The sequence below is a fragment of the Cydia amplana genome, chromosome 7 (assembly GCF_948474715.1).
Source record: "Cydia amplana chromosome 7, ilCydAmpl1.1, whole genome shotgun sequence".
Classification (NCBI taxonomy): Eukaryota; Metazoa; Arthropoda; class Insecta; order Lepidoptera; family Tortricidae; genus Cydia; species Cydia amplana.
Genome location: NC_086075.1, coordinates 16960548 through 16987603, shown reverse-complemented (window position 1 = coordinate 16987603; position 27056 = coordinate 16960548). Strand labels below are relative to the sequence as shown.

The 27056-nt window shown below is 36.4% G+C and overlaps 1 protein-coding gene across 1 annotated transcript; it reads right to left on the bottom strand.

Annotated features, from left to right (window-relative positions):
* Positions 1-514: 514 nt before the first annotated feature.
* Positions 515-27048, bottom strand: LOC134649781 (indian hedgehog protein-like). Its single transcript, XM_063504609.1, has 8 exons — positions 26974-27048; positions 26762-26929; positions 26541-26708; positions 26320-26487; positions 26099-26266; positions 25868-26045; positions 2686-2828; positions 515-1378 (listed from the first exon to the last, which is right to left on the bottom strand). Exons 1-8 carry the CDS (start codon positions 27046-27048, stop codon positions 917-919), a joined length of 1530 nt encoding a protein of 509 aa, XP_063360679.1. The 3' UTR covers positions 515-916.
* Between the last annotated feature and the right edge of the window lie 8 nt (positions 27049-27056).

Sequence of the window (27056 nt, the reverse complement as noted above, 5' to 3'; positions counted from 1 at the left end):
GTTTTAGTTAAATCTATCAGTTATCGTCAATTTATAAATAAGAAGCTTATAAATAACAATAAATAAATCTTAAGGCACTGTTTTAGGTACCAAGATCACAATTTTATCATTTTCTAATGATGCTCGTGCATATGGGTTGTACACAAACTAAACAACGTCCAACTTCCCTCGAGTTTTCGAAAGTTAAGGAAACAGAAACTTAACGTATAGCTATCATATTCGTAAATGGTGCTCAGCGCGTATTATTATGGGTTGTTAAAGTAAACGGACTTTTAATGTTTCTAATTTTTCAAATTAAAAAAAATTGTGTCGCTGGATTACAAATTTGCTGGAATCCACGAAAAATTGTGACGGATACTGATGAATCAGTATGTCACAACGGCATAAATTACGAAGTATGCAACTACCTATTAATTTTAGTGATTGTGCGACACATCGATCTATGTTAGCAAGCCAAAAACAAGAGACACTCGGAGTACCTACAGCATCATTCATAACAGTGATGATCGGACGGCCGACTGAACAAGCCAAACTATTACCGGAATCGCTAACGAAAAATAACTTTAGTCCGCACCTTACATCTCTAACTCTTTCACTTACAGTTATCTGGTAAATACTTAAAAAGACATAAGCGCATACATTTAATTATTTCCGCATTGTGCAGAATAACAATACCGACACAATTTACAAATATTCAAAACTTTGAACTAAATAATACCTATGCGATCTCAACTTACGTCCTAAGACTACTTAATAAATTAATTCCTATCGGATACATATATAAATCGTTGTCGAACATTTCTATAGTCGAATATATTTACAATGGCGGGGTATTTACACTGGGTTCTATTTACAGTCGTCCGAGCGGTGCACGACCCGCGTGCGACGCGGCAAGTTCCACTTTCACTTAACAATATCAATGGTAGGAGTACGACGATGGTAACACGACGTCTCCGACGTAGTAGAGGGCGCTGGCGTACCAGTGGACGCCCCGAGGGCTGTCGGCGCTCCAGCCGGCGGTCCAGCGGAGCGGCGCCATGGCGGCGTGCGCGAGCGAGTGGCTCTTGACTACGGCGTAGCAGGACGCTAGCGCGTCGTCGACTATGACCGTGCCCGTTTTCGTCAGCGGCGCGTACACGCCGCGTTTGTGCACGGGTCGGGTGTGCGTGACGCGCGACGGCCGCATGACGCTGCCGATGCCGCGCGTCAGCAGCACGTCGCCGGGCCGGACGTCGCCCGCGAAAGCCTCCCGCCAGCCGTCCGCGGCCGCCAGCAGGAGCAGATGGGACGGAGTAGCCGTGATCGCTACGCCGTTCTCTGCTGTCACTTCTATGAATCTTCGAGTCGCGTTTGGATCGCGGTCGATGAATGTTACAACCTGAAAACATTGAATATAGACTTTAGTATTTAATCCTCTAAACACAAAATCTAAAGAGCCCCGCAATAATACCGTAGCTATCGGAGTGTGACCAATTATCCCTTCGCATCCCGTTTCAGTATCACGTTTCTTAGCTTAAATGATTCTCGGAGGCTTTAGCGACCGATGGGACAAAATGTCTGATGCTTGAGGTATAGCTAATTAATTCCCTTGGCGATTGAGTAAATTAAATTAAGCTATCTATTTAAAAAGATCCTTATTTTTCTCGTACATAAGTTAAGTTTTGTTTTGTTTATGTCTACAGGCACATATACCTATGTAAGGTTAGAGTTCGTACCTAAGTAATATTTAAATACGAGTAGGTACATCACGTAACTTTTTGTGTTTTTTGTATTACAGTGCGAGTGTAACCTTTGTTATGTGTTGCAAACGTAAAAGTTATGAATTCCCACACCCCCATAATTGAAGGGAATCTATAAATAATTACATGAAGTTGAACTTGTTGTTTAAGAATCTTAGTAAAAAAAACAACGGGTTGCACTCCGGGAGTGCCGACAGAAGTGAAAACTCAATGACTAGTCCAAAATGTCTGCAGCACTATGTATAATTGACCCATCCTCTTTTCTATTGATAAACTTTAGTTCCGAAATTGCTGGCCAGTGAGCTTAAAGGACTATGCGTCAAAATTGCCCCAAAACCAACAGAGTTGAGAGTTAGGTCATTAGATAGGTATTTTTCTGTACTTTATTTCGTTCTATGGGCACCAAGCGGAATTCCATTGCAAAACTGAGAATTTGGTATTTTAGTCAAAATGTCGTCACCCTTATTACCTAGGCAATAGAGTCCACCGCCGGGCGAGCGCGGCAAATCATTCGGTGTGCTCGCCCGGCGATGCGCGAACATCTACCCTGCAGCAATTAATTTACTTACATGGACTTTATTGCCTAGGTAATAAGGGTGACGTCATTTTGGCTAAAATACCAATATCTCAGTTCTGCAATGGAATTCCGATTGGTGCCCATAGAAAAAAATGAAGTACATAGAAATACCTATCTATTACCTTACTCTCATTTCTGTTGGCGTTGGGTCCAGGCTCCATACAAAGTTGCCCATGGTCCTTTGTAGCGTTAATTGTTTAAAATTCGAATAGAAATTGTAAAGTTACCTTGCAGACCTCGCATCTAAATTTGGTCATGAGCTCGAGTTTAACATTTTTTCCCCACCTCCAAAAGTGCACAGCGCCGCTAAAGAGGTTTTCACTTCAAAAATTAGTCGTCATATATAGATAGATATTGAGCAAGCCTCACCTCCGAGTACACCATCTTGCCGCTGTCATCAGCAGCGAGCACTTGGTCCCCTATCCGCAGGGTGCCGATATCTCGCGCGCCCTCTGGCGTGTGCACCACCGCGCCGCCCGGGAAACAGCCTGCACCCATGCCGCTCGACGATTCTGTAAACGATATATGTTCACTGTTAGAACGTGTTCAAAAAGTCGCAAGAGCTCAACTATTCCATTACAACCTAACAGGGCAAGTTATATAAAAATCTTATTAACAGTAAAAAATCAACTGAAATGGATAGGTAGGTATACCATAACATACATGTGAAAGTAAAATTGAAAAAGCAGTACGAAAAAGCTTCAATTGAAATTGAAATTGACTTTTTTTCAGACACATAATATTATCCATATCATTGGTTCAATGACCAGGGCTGGGATCGAACTAGCATCTTCTGTATTCGCGGCTTTTCTTTCGTAAACTAGTATATGACATCTATTTCAATTTATACTTTATGTAGCGAGTTATTATTTACCATTTAACAAAAAAATACTTAATTAAGGAAAGTATTTTATTCCCTAATAATCAAGTTTTGGCCTAACGTTTTTATAGAAAACTTATTTTGTTAACGGAGTTTTATCCTAATGCTATTAAGGACTTTGTATTTTAAGACGCATTCCAAACTGACGAACAGAGACTTTGGAACCACAAAGTGACTAGTTTAGTTAAATGAAATCAAGAAATTGTGGTAAGATTATTTAATAAGTACTTTCTCATCGCTTTGTCTGAAAGACGAAAACCAAACAGTGTTTATTTGAGTAACAATTATAATTATCTCCTTCGAAAATATCTTAGGTACTTGCTACTTTAAAATTAGCACATCAAAGGTATTCATTCGACCGAGAAAACAGAGTACCTACATAACTACTTTTAGTCTAACTTAATTCGTATTTATATGTACCTACTTAAGTTGCTTATTTTTTAAAGTACGAAATAAACTTCTTTAAATTTTTAAGCAACCCACTGCTGTGCTTTAGGTACCTACAGCTTCTATAAATCGGTTTATTTTTAATCACAATAATTTTCACATATCCTTTTTGATCCTCAATACATTACATTGATATTCGACGTGGCTTATTCAATTTCACGCCAACCATAAAGCATCAATATGAAACGAACATGCATCGCGTTCGCGTGTCCCGTACACGGCGCGAGTAAATGTAATAAAATAAACTCGCGAACATAAAATCGTGCAGAGGACGATAGTAAATTAGCTCGGAGCAGTCATATCCCTTTAAGGAATAATGGGCCGGTAATTAAAATCCGATAAGATGCGAAACAAAGCGAATGTGACCGAGCAGGCTATCGGGAGCTCGCAGGTAAGCTGCCTCTCTTGTTACCGCGAGCTTCCCACGGAATTCCAAACCCCTAATCGCTAACACGAATTTTAGCGGATTTCAATCCGTTTTACTAAATCTTTTTACCATTGTACTTTAAAAAAACTAATCAAAAAAGTTTACCTAGCTCAGGTTAACTCCGTTAACATATTTGTTTATAATCTAATATTATTTACCTAAATCCTTATCCAGCTTAAACTGTACCTGTTCTTAATCTCGGATTCCAAGGTTTTGCAAAAAGTGTTTACGTGAAGCTAAATGGTATTCCGAAGATTAGGGGAAAGCGGTTGTCCGTAAGCTGCCGCTCGCTTCGCCTTGCACAGGTTACTAGCAGTAAGGTTGCAAAACCACGTCAATACTGTCAAAAGGGTGCAAGAGCAAAAGAAATGGAAGCACGCTTGGTCCTTATTCATTATCGGCAACACTACAGAGGGTGTGCAATTACATGCGCAAATGAACAAGAAGAAAGCAATACGTCACTGCACGGAAAAGCCGCTGGCGTCGTTTGCGTGAGCTCGTTAAATTTTGATTTGTTGTGTAACCGACCGATAAATCCAGGCGATCTCTGCTCACAAAGCCTCGCCCCTCCGGACGCGTTATACAATAACCGCACAAATTAGATTTCGTTCAAAGTCAAGCGCTTATTGTCGATATTTGTTTGTTGTTCAACGCATCACACGAATCATTGAATAGGCGTCGGCCACCTTTGCGTTTTTTTTTCGCATCGGTATGCAATTCATCTTACAGATAATATATTAACAGACTCCATGATCGCTAAAGAACTTGGTAATAGATGTGGGGTAGCAAAAAATATGTCAGCGTTTCCGCTGGATATTTAATTGACCATTGTTACCATTTATATAATGAAATGATTATAATTTAGGTGCAAAAACGGTCTACACCTAACTATTTAGTTAGGAGATCTTAGGCTTCTGCCTAATAATAGAATTAGGAATCAGTTTCCGTGAACCGGCCAACAGTCAAAGTACGGAATGACGTGACGTTTGACGGCTAAAGATGTTGCGATAAGGACTTGGTTCAACGGTCTGAGAAGGTTGCGCATTACAAGATAACACCAAAACAAACCAGCCTTACTTGCCTATTTGTTACTAGTTTTGAAATCAACTGTTCGTTCAAAACAGGCATGCGCGTGATATGCCTTTTTGTTAATCAACTAGTGGATTAACTAATAAAAGGAGCGTGTTAAGTGATCAAATTATAGTTTACGTAATCAATGTATATTTGACATTTTAAATCGGATATTATTCTTTAAGAGTAGGTAAGTGAAGCGGATTAAATATACGTACCGATGTAGGTAAGTACCTACCTACCTACAAGAACTCTGAAAAATTTTAAATATATATTATTTAATTTGTATTACTTTCTGCGACGTTCCTCTTTACCGGAATCGCGATAGGTTCCTATCCCTCTCTACATATTAGGTACCTACCAAAACATATCATTATCTACTTAATTAATGCATATGCGTTCGAATAAACTGCTTCATTATAGATATATAGTTTCATTTAGAAATCTACTAAACAATCACAACGCCTTAGAGCACCTATTTACTTCAAAATTTCCCATTCAAAACCTCACATTTCCATCTGTATGTGAACGCCGCTATCCATAAAGTGCGTGAACAGATAACATACTTTAGCCGAAGATGTGCCGATAAGTGGAGCTCCCCTCCGCCGCGCGGGGCGGCGGCGCGGGCGCCGCGAGTGGCCGCGGAGACCCCGCCCCGCGAGGACCACCGGGTGAGCGGGCGGACCTTACCCGGTGAACATACGTGACACACTTCTTAATAGGCTACATGACTAATTTTCATTTATGGTATCAATCGATCGGGTTTGTTTTTAGGATCAAATGTCTATATGGGACCCATTGCATTAAAGTAACATAAAAGTCAGAAATTGTAGTCAAAGGCCGACAGTCGCACTTCACTCGCGAAACGCCCTATACAAAACGGCCAGGGGCCGCCGTGACGTCATCGCCCATCTTGTAGTATGGACAAAACAAGAAAATTGCGTTTTTGTCGGTGAAATATTGCGTTTATGTATATAGTTGCAATACAATATTTTTTTGGATGAAATGTAAGGAACCGAATGGTACCCTTACTTTTATCGTTTTTGGAAGTTAAAAAAAACTTAAATTTTGAAACTTTCAGGTCCTGTATTTTTGTAATTTTTCAATATTTTATTTTAATATCCACATTATTGTGATAAATTGCTCGTTTGTTATGTATTTTACTAGATTTTGTTATAAAATTCAACATGTGTCATCATCCCTATTCATCTACGTTTTTGTTTTCCATGCGCGTGAAAGTTTGTAATTGGCCGTCTATTTTTATTGTCAAGTGTACGTCAGAAATTGATATAACAGGGAAACTCCGGACTCGATTATGTCAACTAGAGTCCTAGAGCCGCTATCCAATAAATCGTCGGTATACTTCTAAAACATGATAACTAACTGAAACATAGTTTCGAGAAAACGCGAGTTGAAACTTTGACCCTTAAATGTGTGAATTTAGAAACGCGTTTTTAATAATTTACCTAATTCTAGACATGAAATTTTTGAGATGTTAAAATTGCCTTAAATTGGTAAAATTGATATTTTCAATTTGAAAAATGTAAAATACTGGCCGATAAAAAAATGGGATGTGTTAGTTATCATGTTTTGCCTGTATACAAAAAGGGCTAACATTAATCTATTACGTAAAAAATATATAAAAATGTATATTTATATAATTGAAAATAATGAGAAAGATAATAAATATCCTTTTACCCGGGATTATAAGCAAATTATAAAAACTAACGTAACAATAAAAAGTAATAAGTGACATGCAACGTGTTACTATTTAAAGGTAAAGAGTTATAAGTGAATTATTCTTGCAATTTTTGACTTTTCCCTCCTTTAGTGAAGAAATATGGGTGACAATACACTCCTTATTAATTAAATAACTGTAAAAAATGTATATTACTGTTTTTTTTTTTGCAATTAACGAGCATATTTTAATCAGTTTTAAGTGAACTTAATATTATCTAGTTGTAAACTACACAATGTTTTGAAAGAAATGTGTACAAGTAAATAGTGATAAATAATGTTATAGTGTTTTACCAGATGCTGTAACTAGGTTCTTAATTATTTACATTCAGGTAAAAAATGTAAAGGTTACTTTATATATTTTACGCGACCAGTTTTATGAAATATGTAGTTTTAAGTACCCTTTTTATTTTTTACGTGCACATTATATTTGCATTTCTTGTCTGTTATTACGTTTTTACACTCTATAACTTTCTAAATAATAACAATAAATTAAAAAATGCCACATATATATTTAAAACAACAAAATTTGAACAAAACTGTATATATAACTCATTTTTGGCCATTTTGTCAGGGGTTCCCCTCATCTGGCATAATATTGTTTGTCAGAAATACATTTCGCATAACATGTATCGCAGAAACACTTTTAGTCGAATAACAATTTTGCATAACTATTACTTGGCATTACTAATTACTACGCATACAATACATTTTGCAGCATATCATTAAGCAGAAGATTACTGTTGCCGACTTTCATTTAGCATAATTTTATGTACCATAACCATCCTGCAGCATACTCTTATTATGGCATAATGATTTTTTCTGCTAGCAGAAAAGCGGGTTAAGTTATTTAAGTAAGAATTGCGACCCCAACAAAATTGGACGTGTGCCAGAAAAGAAGGTTAGTTTATGTTAGAATTGCGACCTCCTACAAAAACGAATGGCTGTCAGAAAAATAGGTTAGGTTAGGTTAGAGCTGCGACCTCCTACAAAAACGAATGGCTGTCAGAAAAATAGGTTAGGTTAGGTTAGAGCTGCGACCTCCTACAAAAACGAATGGCTGTCAGAAAAATAGGCTAGGTTAGAGCTGCGACCTCCTGCAAAAAACGAACAGCTACCAGAAAAGTAAAATCAACTGCCATAAACATCACCTTTAATTAAATTTTATAGCTTTATGCCACCAAAATAGTATGCAATACATTTATCGGCGAAATCAATATTCGATTAAAATACTATTATGATCATCAACAGTATGCCAAAACATGGTTCTGGATTATAAAACTCTGCGAAGTGATTGTATGCTAAATGATACTATGCGAAAGGTAATTCTGCCAAACGACATTTCTGCCAAGTAACATTATGCAATACAAATTTATGTCAAAAAACTGTCTGCAACACATTAGTAACTCTTTTGTCAGTTATCATGTTTTGGAAGTATACCGACGAAATACGAGTATATAAATTATTAGATCATGCGTTATAGGGCGAAATTCTACCATTACATATCTAAAGGGATAAGTTCGCCTTTGTACTTCTTACTAATTGTATGTTATTTTTAATATGTCTTTTTGTACGATAAAATAGACTACTACTACTACTACTACTACTACATACATATCTACTATTTCCATTATCATTCTGAGCGAATAAAATTTTCGAGCGGCATAGCAAAGGAATAATATGTTTACATGTAAAAACAAGTAAAAGTTTTGAACCTCGGTAATGAAGAGCAGAGCGCACATCATAAATTACCTAAATTACCAAAAATATTTAATTTGCATACGACTATGCACAATTGTTTACGTACGTTTTTAACTAACGTAAAAATTTTAAATTGTATTAGGTACAGTTGTGTGCAATATACCTAATAGCAGTCAATAGGAAAATGAAAATTAAGGGAAACTATAACTTTAGATCAATTATATTGGATATTTTCTTATAATTCTTCTGCAGTACTTGACATTGTTTCATGTAGTAGGTACCTATTAAAATTTTACTTACCTAATAATCAGTCCAATAAGAGCAAAAGCATGAAGGTTGCAAAGATTGTGATATGTGTTTCATAGCGTAAAATTATAGGTAGATACTAATCGTAAGTATTATACCTATCAACAGTATCAAAATTCTATAAATATTCAATCAACTCATTCCATCTGATTTAACCAGATGATTCATAAGTTGATGTCGTTGCAACAAATTGTGAATGGCGAAATATAAGTAAGATAAGTGACTACTTTTCAATAAAATATGCAAATCGTGTCAGCTCTTATTACCATAAGTTGTGAGCTATTGCACCGAGAGCTGATTATAAATTATTATAACTTTATATCTAATAGAGTATTGACTGGTAGTTGCTGATATATGATGAGTGTCGTATAAAATACAAATAAATTGAGATTACTCGTTAGAGACGGCATCCGGTTTATTCAATTATGCAAAACTTTAGTTTGATTGTAAGCTATTTCAAGCAACAACTTTTGCTTTTCTTAAACACCTACACAATGTTGTCAATAGGGATGTAACGATACCGATACCGATACGATATATCGGCCGATATAATCGGCAGGCCAATATATCGGCATCGCCGATTTAAATACTTCCGATATTATAACAAAATGTAAAAAACCCACAGTAAGGTATTTTATTGGGCAAGAATATTCTTCACCTCAATTTTAACTTGATGTGTCAAAACTTACGTAAGTTTTACTACGATATATTACTTACTCAACGTAACGGTGAAGCTGCTATAATCGTGCTATTTTGCTTATAGGAATATATTTTTCTCTATTTTTATTCTTCAGTTTTTCACACTTCTTAAAATCGAGTGTCTATTAAACATAAGTATGTTTTATGCATATAAAGGACATAATTCTTTATTTATTTGATTTATTACCTACCAGAGGCTATCGATATCGGTATCGGTATCGCCGATTATTTACTTTAAATATCGGTATCGGTATCGTATCGGCAAAATCATGTATCGTTACATCCCTAGTTACCAAGTTCGATGTCGCGTCTAAATTAGCATAGCGGATAGATTGTTTCAAACTTTAAGTTCATTGCCGAGGTCGTACTTAAGTCATTCTTTGTTCATTTTTTAGCACTTATGAGTCAACACTTATCTTTAGCTATTGACGATAATGGCCTAATTTAAAGACAAAATTATACAGTGGCAGTTACATAGTAGTAGTAAGTATAGTACCTACTATGTAGAAGTTACATGTAGGCACATTATTTGAAGAGACCTAATAGTGGAGTCAATATAAAGTTAAAGTTACATTAATTGCACAGTCAAATGTTTCTACACGGGTGAATTATATATCATATTGAATACCCGGCTGCGAATTAACAACTTGATATCTGTTCCCGTTTTTGAGAAATAACATTTTTTTTATTTTATATTTTATACTACCTAAACAGTAATTTCACACTAGAGATTTTTTGAAGAATGGGCTATGAAGCTTACACGACTACACGGTCAGAATTTCTCCCGGCAATAATATTAATTATAGATTTAATGAAAAAAACAATAACTTTGTAAGTTTTTCATGACCGAGAATATCCCACACTGAGAGAAAAGTTTACTATTGTGGTTAATAGTGTTTGTTTCGATCATGTTTAATTTATCTGCCTGAGGAACTGCTATATTCGCAGAATAGCAGCATGATATTGGAAACAAACAGCAAATAATGTTCTACACAATTAATGGACACTTCTAGTTTTTTGACAGTAAGTGTACAAGTTATTGAAGAATAACATACTTATTTTTCTCGCAATTATTAAATCAATTTCCAGCATAAAAAGTCAATGAAGTATGCTGTATTTCCAGGCTTCCACAGAGGCCAAGTCAAACTTTGTTTAAGATGTCAAAAAGATATCATTTTGTTATCATTCGCCCAACCGTCTCGCTCGCACCAATACATATTTCATCTAGTACGAGTGAAATGCACGCGCGAATGATATAAAATGACATCTTTTATAACAAAGTTCGAATTAGCATCAAGGTATATTAGGAAAATATACCTTATGACTTATGGCATTGCGTTAAGGTTTAATAATTCAATGCATAAAGTGTCTGTGTTTATGTGAAAAATGATAGGTGTCAATTTTTATATCTATTCACAAAACGTTTAGAATACAGGATGCACAGTCAGATATAAATAGACCCTTGAAGTCTTACAACTATCTATGATACTGGATCTCAAGCTTATTTGGTTAGTAAGTACCGTCCACCAAGTTATACTTCGAATAGCCACCCGGACAAATTCCAAAGCTAATTTCGAATTTTAAAATTTGACAATTCACGAGAAGAGTAACGTAACGTCAAAGGATATGTTTGTCCCTTTTCAACGATCCTGTCATCCGATGCTTGAGTAGAGTGAAACTAAAAGAAGCAAATGTCAGCAATTCGTTTTTGTTAGCGTTAGCGCATCGCGACATGAGAACTAGTATGAGCCTGGCCCTCGATTACGTATAATTGCAAGGAAACTTGGGATCAAGTTATCTTAGTCAATTTAGAGCAGTTGGAATTCAACTCATTGTGAAATTTTTGAACGTTTTCAAATAATTTGTTGGATTAAGTAGTAAAAGTGTTACAGTGTGTTATATATTTGTGATCTACTTACAAGGCCCTTTCATTTGGTACCCCACATGGTATGTTTAAAAGAAAAATGGTAAAAACTTTGCGTCATAGCAACTACCCTCACCACTTTCGCGCTTGTCATCTCATATATTTGTGTTCAGGTAATTATACTGAATGCACTGATACCAAATATACTCATATCCGAGACGACATGAGCGTATTTTTTCTAGAAGACTTTTCGAGAAAAGGCCAGGCTACAATATCTTTACAGGTTGATTGATACTGAGTGTATTAACACCATGTTCACCCATATCCAAGACGATATGAACGAAAAGTAACCTAAAGCCACCCTACCAACATTTTCGTAACAATGAGAGATTATTTCTTGGAAATAATGTTGTAATATAAACTCCTTGTAGAGCACCTACCTGCGAAGAGATCGTGCTGTCAAAGTTGTTAATGATTTAATATAATATTGTTAATTAACTAAAGTTTTATTAATGCATCATTTCATTTTATACACCGCGGGATTTAATAACCCGAAAGATTTAAATCACGTATTTTTGACGACAGTACGAGTAAATAATGTTATATCAACATGGGTCCAATTATATATTTTAATTAAACTACTATTTCAGTACAAATTAAATCATATTAATTTACCGCTTCTTTGTGAACAAACCTTTATTCAGAGAGTGAGCGAGTTTAATTAATCTCAAGTAGAGAAACAGAGAGCGAGCATGACATTTCATGAATCACTCCGATATCATACGATGCACGGCGAATGCACATGTGTTCCATGACAAGAAGTGTCAAGTTATGTCTAGGATCATGTTTACGTTGAAATTATTTCAATTGATTGGCACCTCAAAATACCACAAATTGTATCAAAACTTTATTAATTACTACAACAGTAGGCATAGTGCAGTTATTATTGTTGAAACTTTGCGATAAAATCTTTTCCTTTGAGTGAGGTAACCAAAGCCATTAACCATGATTATATCCGAAAGAAATCATGCCTCTTATTGTTTTAACTCATACTACAGCTGGAAAGGGATGATTACTTGAATGACCTTTTGTTAAAATATCGATCATGCTTATCAGTACGTATTTTAAATTCTCGATGTGTTAATTTATACTGAGTAAAGTAAAATAAACAACTATGTTAAACAATTACGCTTTTTTATTAATTTAATGAATTAGGTTTTCGAAGTGTGTACCACCGTTTTCAGCACAAAGATTTAATTTTAAACGGATTTCATTATTTAGGTTTACAAAAGTGTTCTTTATTTCTTCGGAAGCCGTTCGAATTTTTATTCATAATTCTTCTCCAGAGTTCACTGGTGTTGAGTATTCCTTCCTTATCTTTCAGAGTTCCCCATAGAAAAAAACCAATGGCGTTAAGTCGGGTGACCGGGCGGGCCAGGTTAGGACGTTGCTTCCACGGCCAATCCACCTCTCAGGGTATTGTTCGTCTAGCCAATTTACGAACTTCTAGGCTGAAGTGGGTCCGTCGTGCCGGAAGCACATAGTTCTTCGGGTTTCCAAATCCGTACACAAAGTGAATATCCGCTAAATGAATTTTATTTATTACAGTCAATCAAATTTAAAGATGTTATCTTGCGCATATCTTGTGTGACATATGAAATATGTCATTTTATTGACATCAATTTCGTCATTTTCGTCAAACTGGCCAGTTATCGTAAAGGTAAATAGTTTGTACTCTCGTGATTGAGAACAGAACAAAATTTCGGTAGTGAAACCTTTTGTAGGATATCAAACTTAATTAAGTGAAACTGGCTAATAACCATGTAGTTAGTGCGTCTGCGTGTAAAATTTGTTGGTGGCTACGTCACGCATAAGGGTGTGTTAGAATTGAGATTTTTTTACTTGTGATTTGTTTTAAATAATTAATATCTCTTAAATTAAGGGTTTTTGGACTATGTGTTATATAACTTTATATACTCTAATTAAGCTCTAAAATCGTTGGTTTAAATCTTTCGGGTTATTAAATCCCGCGGTGTATATAACCCTATTACCCTTTGAATGACCTTTTTCACGTTTTCTACAGCAATGCAGTCGACTGCAGCAATTTTGAAGCGCGACATTGCTACCGACTGCATTACTGTGGTAAATGTCAAAATCGAAGTTCCTGTCTGGATTTTGGCGTCCATTAAAAATAAATAATCAAAGGAGGTCATCGATCAAATGGGCCGGAGGACAAGCCATCGTTAACTGGTAGAGAATGCCTTATGGCATTAAGTCCGCCTCTTGTACTATAAGGTTTTTCTTTTGTGCAATAAAGATTAACCACTTTATTCATAAACTTTACGGGCCTGATTTAGTTCAATTATGTTTATCCCTTACTTACAAATACATAAGTTAAAGTGACAGATAAGGACAAACGATTATTACTATTATTAGCTAATTGAGGTTTGTAGCGCGTTTATGAATAACGGGGGTTAAAGAAATAAAATAAATACAGATGATGACAGTAATTATATACGCATTTTATTACGGAAAAAGATTTAATATTGGGTGTAAATGAAACGGGAATTGGAAATATAAAATAAAATGATATTCTATTATTCATTTCCGTAAGTCAAACCATCATCTTTATTAGCATTGACATAACGCTCAACTTCGCACAAACCGTATGGTTTTTCACTAAGGAGTGATATATTCTCTTTACGCTAAACTTTATGGTGGGTTGACAAGTCTGTATACTTCTTTGGAACTAACTGCCACAGTCTGTCATAGCCATGTCATAGCCTCATAGCTGACATATGTGACGTATAGGAGATACCGCAATGCATGCATGCATTGCGCGTTTTATAGGAGCTTGGCCTGAGGTGTGTTAAGTAAGCGCGCAACGCATACCGATGAAACTGGGTAAGATAGTCATGGGAGAATTAACGGTCGACCGGATCGCGAACTCTCGGCTGTTGAAGCGGAACAATCGTCTGCCGCGAACATTGAAGTGAGACGGAGATATGGAAGTCGATAAAACGTTCTCTACAGTGAATCAGTACCCGCCATTTAGGGTAATTTAAATAGCTTGGATGATTTAATAATGGTTTTATTCCATACAATATTACATATACGTGGGAGATTTTTTGTTGTTACACTAACATGAGAAAGAGATTTGAGAAAGTGAAAAACAAACCCACTGTCCATTTTCTCGAAGCAACGAAAACATTTTCAAAACAAAAATGGTTAATAGTAATTAAATGGATTAATTTACGTGAGAGATTTTTTTGTAGGATATAGTAAATATACAGAGCTTAATTAACATGTAATTGTTATGTACACATAGTTGTTATTTTTATATAAAAAAATATTTTTAATAAAGAAAATTATTGGGAGCTGGTTTTGGTGTCAAGCTGGGAGAAAATATAAATACATAATGAGTATATGTTTGAGAACTGCATATTAAAAAATCTCGAGTGTCGGATTCATGTTTTGATATATTTTTTCTATGTTAATAATAGTTTGGATTTATTAAAACCATGTGACATATTTTGTGGAGATTTTTTTTTAAATATAGTATTTGCAACATAGGTTATCACATCTCAAAAAATCTCTAGTGTGAGAATTCATGTAGAGCTCTCATACATTATGAACTGTGCTGACCCGCCTATAAGTGAAGTGATTTTTTTTCTATTAGGCGGATCTTTTCTCTTCAGAGGTTAATAGTTCAGTAACTTAACGCATTATCTGTAGAATTGTTTTTGAACTGATTAAAGCTAAGATATTAAACGTTATCACGCCAAATATCGGCTTCTTAACTTAATCAGAAGTGTTTAAAAAATAGCGTCACCTGAAATTTTCTGGAAAGCCCCATTTAATTAATGGTACACTGTGTCAGTATGACGTAGGTATTCGCAAATCGAATAAGTAATAGTGGTAGCGAATTGCAGTCCAGGCGGCCTAGCCAAGGTGACGATCGCTTCGCGATCGCTGATCGCTTCGCCATCGAATCGCTTTGTGTCTCTCTGTGACAGTTGCGTTTCGTTCGCTACGGAGCGTTAGCAATAGCACTGGTACTGCGTTTAACCCACGTCATTTCCAATAACAGATAACCTCGATAAAAAGCGAATTAACCTTAAAAAACCGGCCAAGTGCGAGTCGGACTCGCGCATGGAGGGTTCCGCACCATCAACAAAAATAGAGCAAAACAAGCAAAAAAACAAGCAAAAAAACGGTCACCCATCCAAGTAGGTACTGACCCCACCCGACGTTGCTTAACTTCGGTCAAAAATCACGTTTGTTGTATGGGAGCCCCACTTAAATCTTTATTTTATTCTGTTTTTAGTATTAGTTGTTATAGCGGTAACAGAAATACATCATCTGTGAAAATTTCAACTGTCTAGCTATCACGGTTCGTGAGATACAGCCTGGTGACAGACGGACGGACGGACGGACGGACAGCGGAGTCTTAGAAATAGGGTCCCGTTTTTACCCTTTGGGTACGGAACTCTAAAAATCCTTCACATCAGCCGTCAACGTGTGGCCCCTAAAATCCTGTGGGAACGTCGCGAAGACCGCAACCTCCGGGATGTGGCGGCTCGGGTGTCGCAGGCGCAGGGCCTTTCGCACGCACGCTCGACCGCCTGCTTCCTACTACGTAATGTATCTTATGAACACGCATTTGTATTCGCGGTGATAGGTGTTTTGTAAAGTCAGTATTTAGATATAAATTACAAGGTTAACTGGAAGAGATCCCTGAAAGGGATAAGTTCGCATTTGTACAAATGATGTGTGTTTTTTCATGTTTTATGTGTCTTTTTGTACAATTAAGTGTTTTACTACTACTACTTACTACTAAATATACCTACATAACATTTCGTAAAGTTTTCTACCACCACCAGGCTTCTAAAACCCCAACAAAGTATTTAACAAATAAGCTGGCAACTGGGTCTATGAATCTTCTTTAAGTTTTTAGTTGGATAATTATACATAGGTATTTAACGAACGTATGTGGCACCGTTTGATAGGTGTATCTTAAATTACTTATCAGCGTTTTTTATTGCATCCACACAACTAAATTGTCTATGTCCTGAAATATTTTTATAGCGTTCCAGTACCTAAATATATTGGAATTAACAGATTAAGGATCGGTTGCTGGAGTAGGGTCCATGAAAGCGATATGTTCGCTTTTGTACAAGTTTAATACGTTTTATTTGTAAGTAACCTTACATATCTACTTCTCTTGTACATCTCTAATAAAGTATTCTATCACTTTTACGAATATTTTTTTTAACCCTTTCATTTAAAAAGCGTCTATTCACTTACTAATTGTATTAATTAATGGACAGAGGCTACATAAAATCAAAGTAAATGGCTGGTGAGCATCGATGGCTCAAGCCCTTCTGAGTTTCGACTGAAGGGCACCACATAAACGGCATTCGCCGTAACCTCATAACCGGTTGGAATACGGTTACTGGCATTCCACGATTTAAATATCCTAACGTGTTCTGGATTCAAAATTAATAAAACTAAAAATCATTATGACTCTTCATTTCTTGAGTGGCTTTGTTATCTTTGGAAAAAGTTGTAATAAAAATGATTACCTAGTGGCAAATTAAGTGAATGAAAATCTCACTAACGAATAATTTTAGGAAATACAGGTTGCTTCCTGTAACAGGAGCAATAAATTAAACTAAAGGCTGTACTCCTCAAACTGACCAACATTTGATCAGCAACTTTTAAAAATTATGAATCCTTTAGACTTCCTCTTTTTCATACAAAATAAATATTGCCTTCAATGTACGCTGACATCAGTGTGTTTGACGTTGCTTGTCACGCTTTAAACATAACAAAATTTGTAATACATTGCGTCTTAGAATAAACTTTAAAGTGTAATAAAAATCAAAACATGACTTATTTTCAAAAGTTCAAACACCCTGTATAATATCTCCGTTACATACCGTCTTAACAAAAGTAACGGGTAAAACCAAAAAAATAAGGGTTTTTTTTTGGAGATTATAGGTACTACGCATCTTATGCGAACTGCAGAAATACGTATAGGTGTCTATCTCTGTATGTAGAAGTATTAAATGGCCGATACTTTTCATACTCTTTGGTCGTTATTCTAGATGCTGACTGTACCTACCATATAAAATGGCCAAAATTTTAAATATAAATGATATAAATTAACATTAAAAATTAGTTTAATTTAAAGATACAAAGTTACCTACATTTTTACGTACACTAAAGGGGTCTTCAAAACCGCATCAATACAGTCTTTAAAATGCATTTTTGGTGTTTATTTAAGGTCTGTATAGCCTTAATTTATATCATTATGGACCCTAAACGACACTGAATGGCGACTAATGTCATATGTAATATTAATTTAATTCAAATAATTCACGTGTTGTTTATATTTTATATTGTCCGCGTCACTGGTGCAACATGCACTTTAAAACTTGTCTCATAATCGGTACAAAAATGACAAGTAAATGTCATTAGATCAATGAGAACTTGCGACATAAAAAATAGTGTAAAGGTACACTTTTAAGGTGACAGTCCATTTTCAACCGCAGCTGCACTACTGTCAATTTTAATGTCAGAAATGGAATGTTACCCTTATTGTATGTCTGTTCATAATTAATATTCAGTTGAACGGTGCCAAATTGTCAATATATATCTTATAATCTTTTTTATTATACCGAAAAAATAGGCTTATTTTTTACACCATCATCTTCCTCGCGTTGTCCCGGCATTTTGCCACGGCTCATGGGAGCCTGGGGTCCGCTTGGCAACTAATCCCAGTAATTGGCATGGGCACTAGTTTTTACGAAAGCGACTGCCATCTGACATTCCAACCCAGACTAGGTAGGTAGGCTAGGTAGGTAGACTAGGCCCGTATTGGGATTAGTCCGGGTCCGGTTTCCTCACGATGTTTTCCTTCACCGAAAAGCGACTGGTAAATATCAAATGATATTTCGTACATAAGTATTGGTTGATTTGTCGGGAGGCATGTTAATATTCTTTTGACATATTATTATTTAAATCATTGTTTAATTATATTTTAATTGATATTATTTTTAATATTTTATTTTTTGACATGTTTCCCTCAAATCAATTATATTTTAGTAGGTAATACCTTAAACTAAGCAATTTTGTATTTTAATTTGTATTTTAATATTAATTGTAATTTTAATTTTTTTCTGTTTCACAGCCTTATGAGCCATGTTGCTTGAATAAAAAAAAATATATATTATTATAAGTTCCGAAAAACTCATTGGTACGAGCCGGGGTTCGAACCCGCGACCTCCGGATTGCAAGTCGCACGCTCTTACCAGTCTTACCGCTAGGCCACCAGCGCTTATTTTTTTTACATATCCATTCTAATTGTATTAGTCACGTCACACGTTACATATCAGTGTAAGTTTTTTTTTAAATTTACAATGATAGTAATTAACAGAAAATCTATAATCAAATCAAGACCATAATATCATTCGACACTTTGTCTTACTTCTACAAATTTAATCTTTTGACCGTCATGTCACAAACTATCATCACAGAATAAATAATAGTACTAAGTACAGAAGACTCACTCTCTAACAAAACGCGTCTGTTACGATCAGCACAGATATGGCCGCTAGGTGGCGACAGCGCCACGCGCGGCTTATGGCTTTCCCCAAAATTGGGGCCGAACGGATGTACTTTTAGCTACCTGTAGCAAAGCGACGAAATCGCGGAGTGAGACACACCTGCTTCTACAAATTTTATCTTTGGACCGTCATGTCACGAACTATCATTAAAACACCTTGAATAGCGCCCCTGACCAAATCCTCAGTGCACCTAATGACATTCGTCGGTCGTCCTTGAGTCGTCGTGACCCAACGGTCACGCCCCATCATAGACTAGGAATCCTCTAGACGGAGTTTAGAGCAATTATTTCATGAAACCGATGCTGCCAAAAATACTGGGGTGCGGGGGACGAGGTGAGCGAATCCCGTGCCGTGATTGGTCCGTTCAATGACACGGACCAATCACGGCACGGGATTCTGACACTTGACTCGAAGATGGAGTAAAACTACCGTATATTTGTGGCAGAGGGGGTAGCGTTACTATGCTCAGTCTAGAGGATGTCTTGTCTGTGCGCCCCATTTACCAGCAGTGTCAAACGTTAACCCTTTAAACGCTACTATTATTGTAGATAATACGCCAAAGTGAACCTTATTTGAATGCATGTATGATTGATTATTGAGTAACCGTGCGCGTCTGTGGCCGTTTGGCGGTTAACCTTAACTGGCCATCGTGTTCTCAGGAACACTTATAGAAGACATCCCTCTTGCTGTCCTACTACATACCTATAACTATAACCACGGTAAGTTACATTCGAAATTACGTTAGATATACAGAAAGTTTAAAAAAAGCTGGAAAATTTATCGGATTTTCAGCAAAAAATCATAGGAAATCAAAAGTATTTTCATAGGAATTGAAGCTAATTTCATTTTGGAAACGGAAAATTTCGATCCCCATATAAAAATATGAAAAGTTTTCGACATTTTTCAATCTGAAAACTTACCAACATCACATCATTAGGTAGTTCTATTATTTAGTTAAGCATATTATTTAATAATAAAATCCATTTGCTTGGACATCTATTTGATATGTGCAAAGCTATATCGTCATTTGACCGTATCTACTACTAACTTTAAGCTAAAGTTGAGTCTTATCTTAATATTTAAATTTCTTATTCAAAATATTTAAATTAAAATGAACAGTGTGATGTTTTACAGTAAAATTAAAGTACGGCCGATACGCAAACATGTACTAAGATTTTTTTATTATTTAAATATCACAAATATGGGAGCTTATATGGATATACAGTGAAACCTGGTTAAGTGGGACCTGGATAAGTGAGAAACCTCTATAGCTGGGACTCATGGTGCGGTCCCGACACTTTAGCACTGAATTACCTCTGTTAGTGAGAAAAAACGGACCTCTATAACTGGGATTAGTTGTTGTGATATTAAAGTCACATTTACCTCTATAATTGAGACAGAGAGTGTATTTTACCTCTTTTACTGAGACTATATTTATAAGATCACATTTTGTTTTTATAGAATTTAGTAGGAATTGACCTCTGTATCTGAGATAACGTCAATCTATGACCTCTCTAACTTGGACTTTATTGATCAATTTCCGTATTCTTACTAAATCTTAGTCTATCCACAAATTCCGCATTTGCTTAATTGGGTCTAAACGACTTCAAGTTTCATTTAGGTACTTTATGTACTTACTTAGTTAAAACTATCGAAACGAAAGCTGATATCTTGATAGTAACACGAATAAACAAATTTTCATTTAATAGATTTCTAAGACGCAATGAAGTCCGTATCAAAAATTGAAAAAATATAACCTATGGAGAATCATTCAAAATAAATTCAAAGATATATTTAAACAGATTTAAAAAATATTTAGGGACAAGGATTATTTTATCTTATTTATTTTTAAAGATAATTACAAAATACATTATTAACCACCTCTATAACTGAAATATATCCTCTATTCTCACCTCTATTAGTGGGACCCTCTGTAAATGAGACAGAAATTTATTTATACCTGGCTAACTGAGAGCCTGGGTAAGTGGAATACCTCTTTAAGTGAGACAAATCTGCTCGTCCCTTGAGATCTCACTTATACAGGTTTCACTGTATATGCATTCTTGCTGCCAAGTTTGTGCAAAGTTACCGTGGTCAGAATCTATTCAATTCGTGACGAAAACACGACAAAACGTATTCAAAAGACGCAACAATACTGTAGACCTGATTTATGGTTATTTAACAGACCCAAAAAGGTAAACTCTATTTTGGCTAAATGGCGTTATTTTGAATAAATTTGAAGCTTATAAGAACGTTTGAGGCTTCATTTGTTGAATCATATAGACGAATTATATAGATTCAGACCTAGTTTGACGACTTTACGATGTCTAAAACTACTTATAGTAGTAGTATCAAGTCTAACGAGATGTAGAATGACTTCCATGTTTACGTCAAATGGTTTTGCTCTGTAGAAAATCCTGTTACGTCCTTCCACGCCTGGGGCGTAATACCATAAAGCTATATTCAATTTAATTTAATAATAACTTGTAACATTGCTTTAATAAAAATAAAACAAAATATCGCTCCGAATACCATTAACTGAAAGTTTGTAAAACTTATTAAATATATAAGATCCACCGATGGATAGTTAAAAGTGTTGCTGTTTATATATTTAGTCATTTTAAACGATAATAAATAAATATTTTATTTTTATTAAATTGTCCACAAATATTTTGTTTGGACTAAACAAAGCTTGTCCTATGGATACAAGGCGGCGATAAATATACTTATATATCTATATATTCATATATTGGTAGTCATATATGTAAGTACCTATGTATTTATCTACATACATAGGTACTTACATATATGACCACCATAATTATGGAACAAAATGTTCGTAAGAAATTTAAAAATAAATGCTCTTACCGGGGTTCAAACACGGGACCTCCAGGTAGGCTACTAGGCTAGTAGGCCGAATATAAAATTGATATATGGTGAATTTAGTCATTTATATGTCATTAAATTAGCGATATATCAAGCTATCGTTAAGACGCGTCGAATAGGCTACATGACCAATTTTCATTTATGGTATCAATCGATCGGGTTTGTTTTTAGGATCAAATGTGATGTAATCAATGGGACCCATTGCATTAAAGTAACACAAAAGTATGAAATTGTAGTCAAAATCGTAGTCGTACTTCACTCGCGAAACGCCCCTCATAAAAGGATAAGTGAACGTGACGTCAAGGTCACTGAAATCCCATCTTGTAGTATGGACAAAATAATAAAATTGCGTTTTTGTCCGTGAAATATTGCGTTCATACAATTTTTTTTTGATAGAATGTAAGGAATCGAATGGTAGCCTTACTTTTATCGTTTTTGGAAGTTAAAAAATAACTTAAATTTTGAAACTTTCAGGTCCTGTATTTTTGTAACATTTCCGTATTTTATTAACCGACGAAAAAAACGGAGGAGGTTCTCAAGTCGACGCGTATATATATATATATATTTTTTTTTTTTTTTGAAAAAAAAATTCAATCATAAGGGTAGGAAAATAGGAAACTAAATATGGAAAAATAAAAACTTTTTACAAAAAAAAACGACTTCAAAAAGGATGAAATAAAATATTAGGTATCCTTTTTGAAGTCTATGCGTTACCAACTGATATGTTTGAAGTCGGTGCCAAGCCAAGTAATAACAATACCAGTCAAAAATGGGATTTATAGCCATAAAGCTGATTACTTTTAATTGACTGGTATTGTTACTACTTGGCTTGGCACCGACTTCAAACATATCAGTTGGTAACGCATAGACTTCAAAAAGGATACCTAATATTTTATTTCATCCTTTTTGAAGTCGGTTTTTTTTAGGTATAATATACACATTATTGTGATAAATTGCTTGTTTGCTATCTAGTTTAATAGATTTTGTTATAAAATTCAACATGTGTCATCATCCCTATAGCACTCATGATCTCTTTTTAAGGAGCGGTTAGCAAGAAACTAAACTAGACACATAACGCCATGTGCGCCAGAACACTTTTTATTCCATTAGACATAAAAGGAGGGACAATTTTTTATCGCCGACGAGTTTTTCTAGAGACAAATTGATGCCGCTTAATAAGTTTTTTTTGAAGCATGTTACACACTGGTGAGCTGTAAAAGTATTTAACTTCAAGATAAAGGAACATAAGATAATACAGTTTATGTAAATGTGAAGATTTCTTATAGCATATTAGTAGGTATCTACTGGTAAGTACGAATATGGTATAGAATCTATAATTCGTTTTTCTTAGCATTAGAAAGAACTTGAAAGAAGGTAAGCGATTTTGACATGTCTTTTAATTGAAAAACACTTTTTGAAAATCAAAAACTATTACTTATAAAAGCATAAGACTATAAAAGATCGTATTAGATTCATCATTGTTACTTACATATTTACCGTAACTGATTTTGAAAATGTGTTTTTCAATTAAAAGACACATCAAGATTGTTTACCTTATTTCTAATGCTAAAAAAACGAACTATAGGAGTATCTATGAATTTCATGCAAAATATGAACAAAATACCTCCATCAATCCTTTAAAGATCACAATTAAATTGAAACCGTACAATTAGCTTACATTTACATTAAAGTTTTATAGTTTTTATTATTATCATAAAGGAAATAAGTGATTTTGTGGTCACTAAAGTCGGTAAAGGCCTCGCTCGAAGTGCACGAGCGCGTTGAAGTCTTTTATACGACGCCGCGCTTCCTACGTCATTTCACAGAATTTGCCTTCAATGGCGCTATGGACGATGAATTAATATTGTTTCCGTGGAAATTTTAATAAATAATATACGTTTCATTGGACAGTCGATTATTTTTACTACAAAAACTTGTTTACAGTACACATGGGGCTACTTTTCCGCACTAGTGCATAAAATAGCAGTTTTCGTGCGTATGTCGAAACTTTAAAGTGCCATATGTACTATAAAACGTTGTTCGATACACGTGCTAATAGGTAATTCGCAACTCGTGTCGATTTAAATTAAAACACTCCCTTCGGTCGTGTTTTAATTTATCGCCACTCGTTTCGAATTTCCTCTTTTTCGCACTTGTATCGAAAATAACTATTTTATCATTCATTTAGTGTAGAAATGGCTTTTTTCAAGTCAGTTTATCAAAAACATGATTTAAGTTTAATATTCTTAATCTTTTCAATCAACAATTTGGGGATTAGTTATACACTGTAAATACCCAGTAAGCCTTAAAAATAAGTTGACAGTTAGTCAAAAACCACGCTTTACATAACTGTATCGACGCTCAAATATATAGTTGAACTTTACAAGAAGAATGCACCTCCCGCTCGCGGCGTCGATCAAACGAGCCTCTTGTTAAGCCTCCGTCCCGCTCGCACGCACGCCACAACCCTACCCCCGTCTCTTTCACACGGGCCGCATCGCAACGAATCCCCCACTTCTATAATTACGTGATTCAATGGCTACTTGGGCCTTAGTACTAAAACGGTATCGAAAATGTATTGCTTATACGCTCTCGCTTACTCTTAAGCGCATCCAAATATGTTTAAGCGTGACGGAGTGATACAATTGTATTGAATATAATTTTCTGAATATTTTTTTACATGTGTATTTTTGTGTGTATATGAATTAATTATGCATAGTTTTATTGTGTCTAATTTTACAAGTCACCTCATAATTTAAATGGGTTCATGAATATTATTGGAAGAATTATAAACCAGTTTATAGAATAGATTTGATTGGTTAGACTCACGCCTGTTCGGGTGAATGATCGGATTCAATAACATCTGCCAATTATTGATATTCTAAATCGATTATTTAAATCTTACGATTGATTGTTAATGTCTGGAATTCGCGTATTTACTTGGATATTTCTTTTTAGGCCATAAGACCATAGTTGATAATATCATGGATTGTTGTGTCGATAATTATTAATTTAACATTTTTTTTTATTTTCTAAATATCCGAAAAAAATAACTTTTCGTTAGTTAAGAGTGTATACTTGCTAAATCTATGATTGAAAATAGAGAATTTTGTAATACATAATCACACTTAGTACTTTGATAGATATTAAAGATTCATTCTTGAAATTAATTTAGCAGGTTTACACTCTTAACCAACGTTTTCTGACAGATCAGTATCAAATCGGACACAGATAACTAAAATTCGAATAAGGCTCATAGTGCGCCTCGCTAAAGAAGCATTGTTTCGCGATGTTCAATTTGTAAATCTTTATTCATTTATGCCAATGTTTTGTTGGTCGGTTTTAGCATTAATTTGGCGCATAAATGTTTGCCCGTGACTTCGTTTGGGTATTTTAAACCTAGTTTTGCATTTTATAGTAAAAATATTCTGTGGAAGGTTTGCGGAGTAGGTATTGTTTGTTTTGTTTGTGAGGTTATCTTGTGGTAGTCAGCCCTATGCGGTTTCTTTAAATTTTGTATCATATCCGAAACTATTTGTTTGGTTCCAATTAATATCAATTTAATTAGCTATATCATGTTTGAATTATGAATGTACATATTTAACTTTTGTTTATAAAATACGCTCTGTAGCGAACGAAACGCAACTGTCACTGTCCCACTAATATGAAAGAGAGATCCAAAGCGTTTCGTTGTGGTTGCGCAAGCAATTGTCACCTTGGCTATGCACCCTGAACAGTTTAAATTAAGTAAGGAAATAAATAGGTTAGAATCATGCATTTCATAATTCTAAGGTCGCTGTCGTTTGTCGTCACATCTACCGCTCGTCCCTCACTGCAGTAAATGCTCCAAGTGTATACTCTCTTGATTCTACAGTCTACCTTAGTATCTACAAGGCACGCACCTGTCCGAACCGAGCAGTGTATGTACGACCGGCTCTCGTAGAACACCCAGTCGAAGCCGGCCTCGTACGCCAGCCGCGCCAGCATGCCGTACTTGCTGCGGTCGCGGTCGCTCGTCGTCACGTCCACCGCCCGCCCCTCGTAGTGGAGCGAGTGCTCCCAGTGTGAGCTCCCTCTATTCTGTAGTCTAGCTTAGTAATCTTAGTATCTACATGGCACGCACCTGTCCGAACCGAGCAGTGTATGTACGACCGGCTCTCGTAGAACACCCAGTCGAAGCCGGCCTCGTACGCCAGCCGCGCCAGCATGCCGTACTTGCTGCGGTCGCGGTCGCTCGTCGTCACGTCCACCGCCCGCCCCTCGTAGTGGAGCGAGTGCTCCCAGTGTGAGCTCCCTCTATTCTGTAGTCTAGCTTAGTAATCTTAGTATCTACATGGCACGCACCTGTCCGAACCGAGCAGTGTATGTACGACCGGCTCTCGTAGAACACCCAGTCGAAGCCGGCCTCATACGCCAGCCGCGCCAGCATGCCGTACTTGCTGCGGTCGCGGTCGCTCGTCGTCACGTCCACCGCCCGCCCCTCGTAGTGGAGCGAGTGCTCCCAGTGTGAGCTCCCTCTATTCTGTAGTCTAGCTTAGTAATCTTAGTATCTACATGGCACGCACCTGTCCGAACCGAGCAGTGTATGTACGACCGGCTCTCGTAGAACACCCAGTCGAAGCCGGCCTCGTACGCCAGCCGCGCCAGCATGCCGTACTTGCTGCGGTCGCGGTCGCTCGTCGTCACGTCCACCGCCCGCCCCTCGTAGTGGAGCGAGTGCTCCCAGTGTGAGCTCCCTCTATTCTGTAGTCTAGCTTAGTAATCTTAGTATCTACATGACACGCACCTGTCCGAACCGAGCAGTGTATGTACGACCGGCTCTCGTAGAACACCCAGTCGAAGCCGGCCTCGTACGCCAGCCGCGCCAGCATGCCGTACTTGCTGCGGTCGCGGTCGCTCGTCGTCACGTCCACCGCCCGCCCCTCGTAGTGGAGCGAGTGCTCCCAGTGGGAACCCTCTCTACTCTACAGTCTGGCTTAGTATCTACATGGCACGCACCTGTCCGAACCGAGCAGTGTATGTACGACCGGCTCTCGTAGAACACCCAGTCGAAGCCGGCCTCATACGCCAGCCGCGCCAGCATGCCGTACT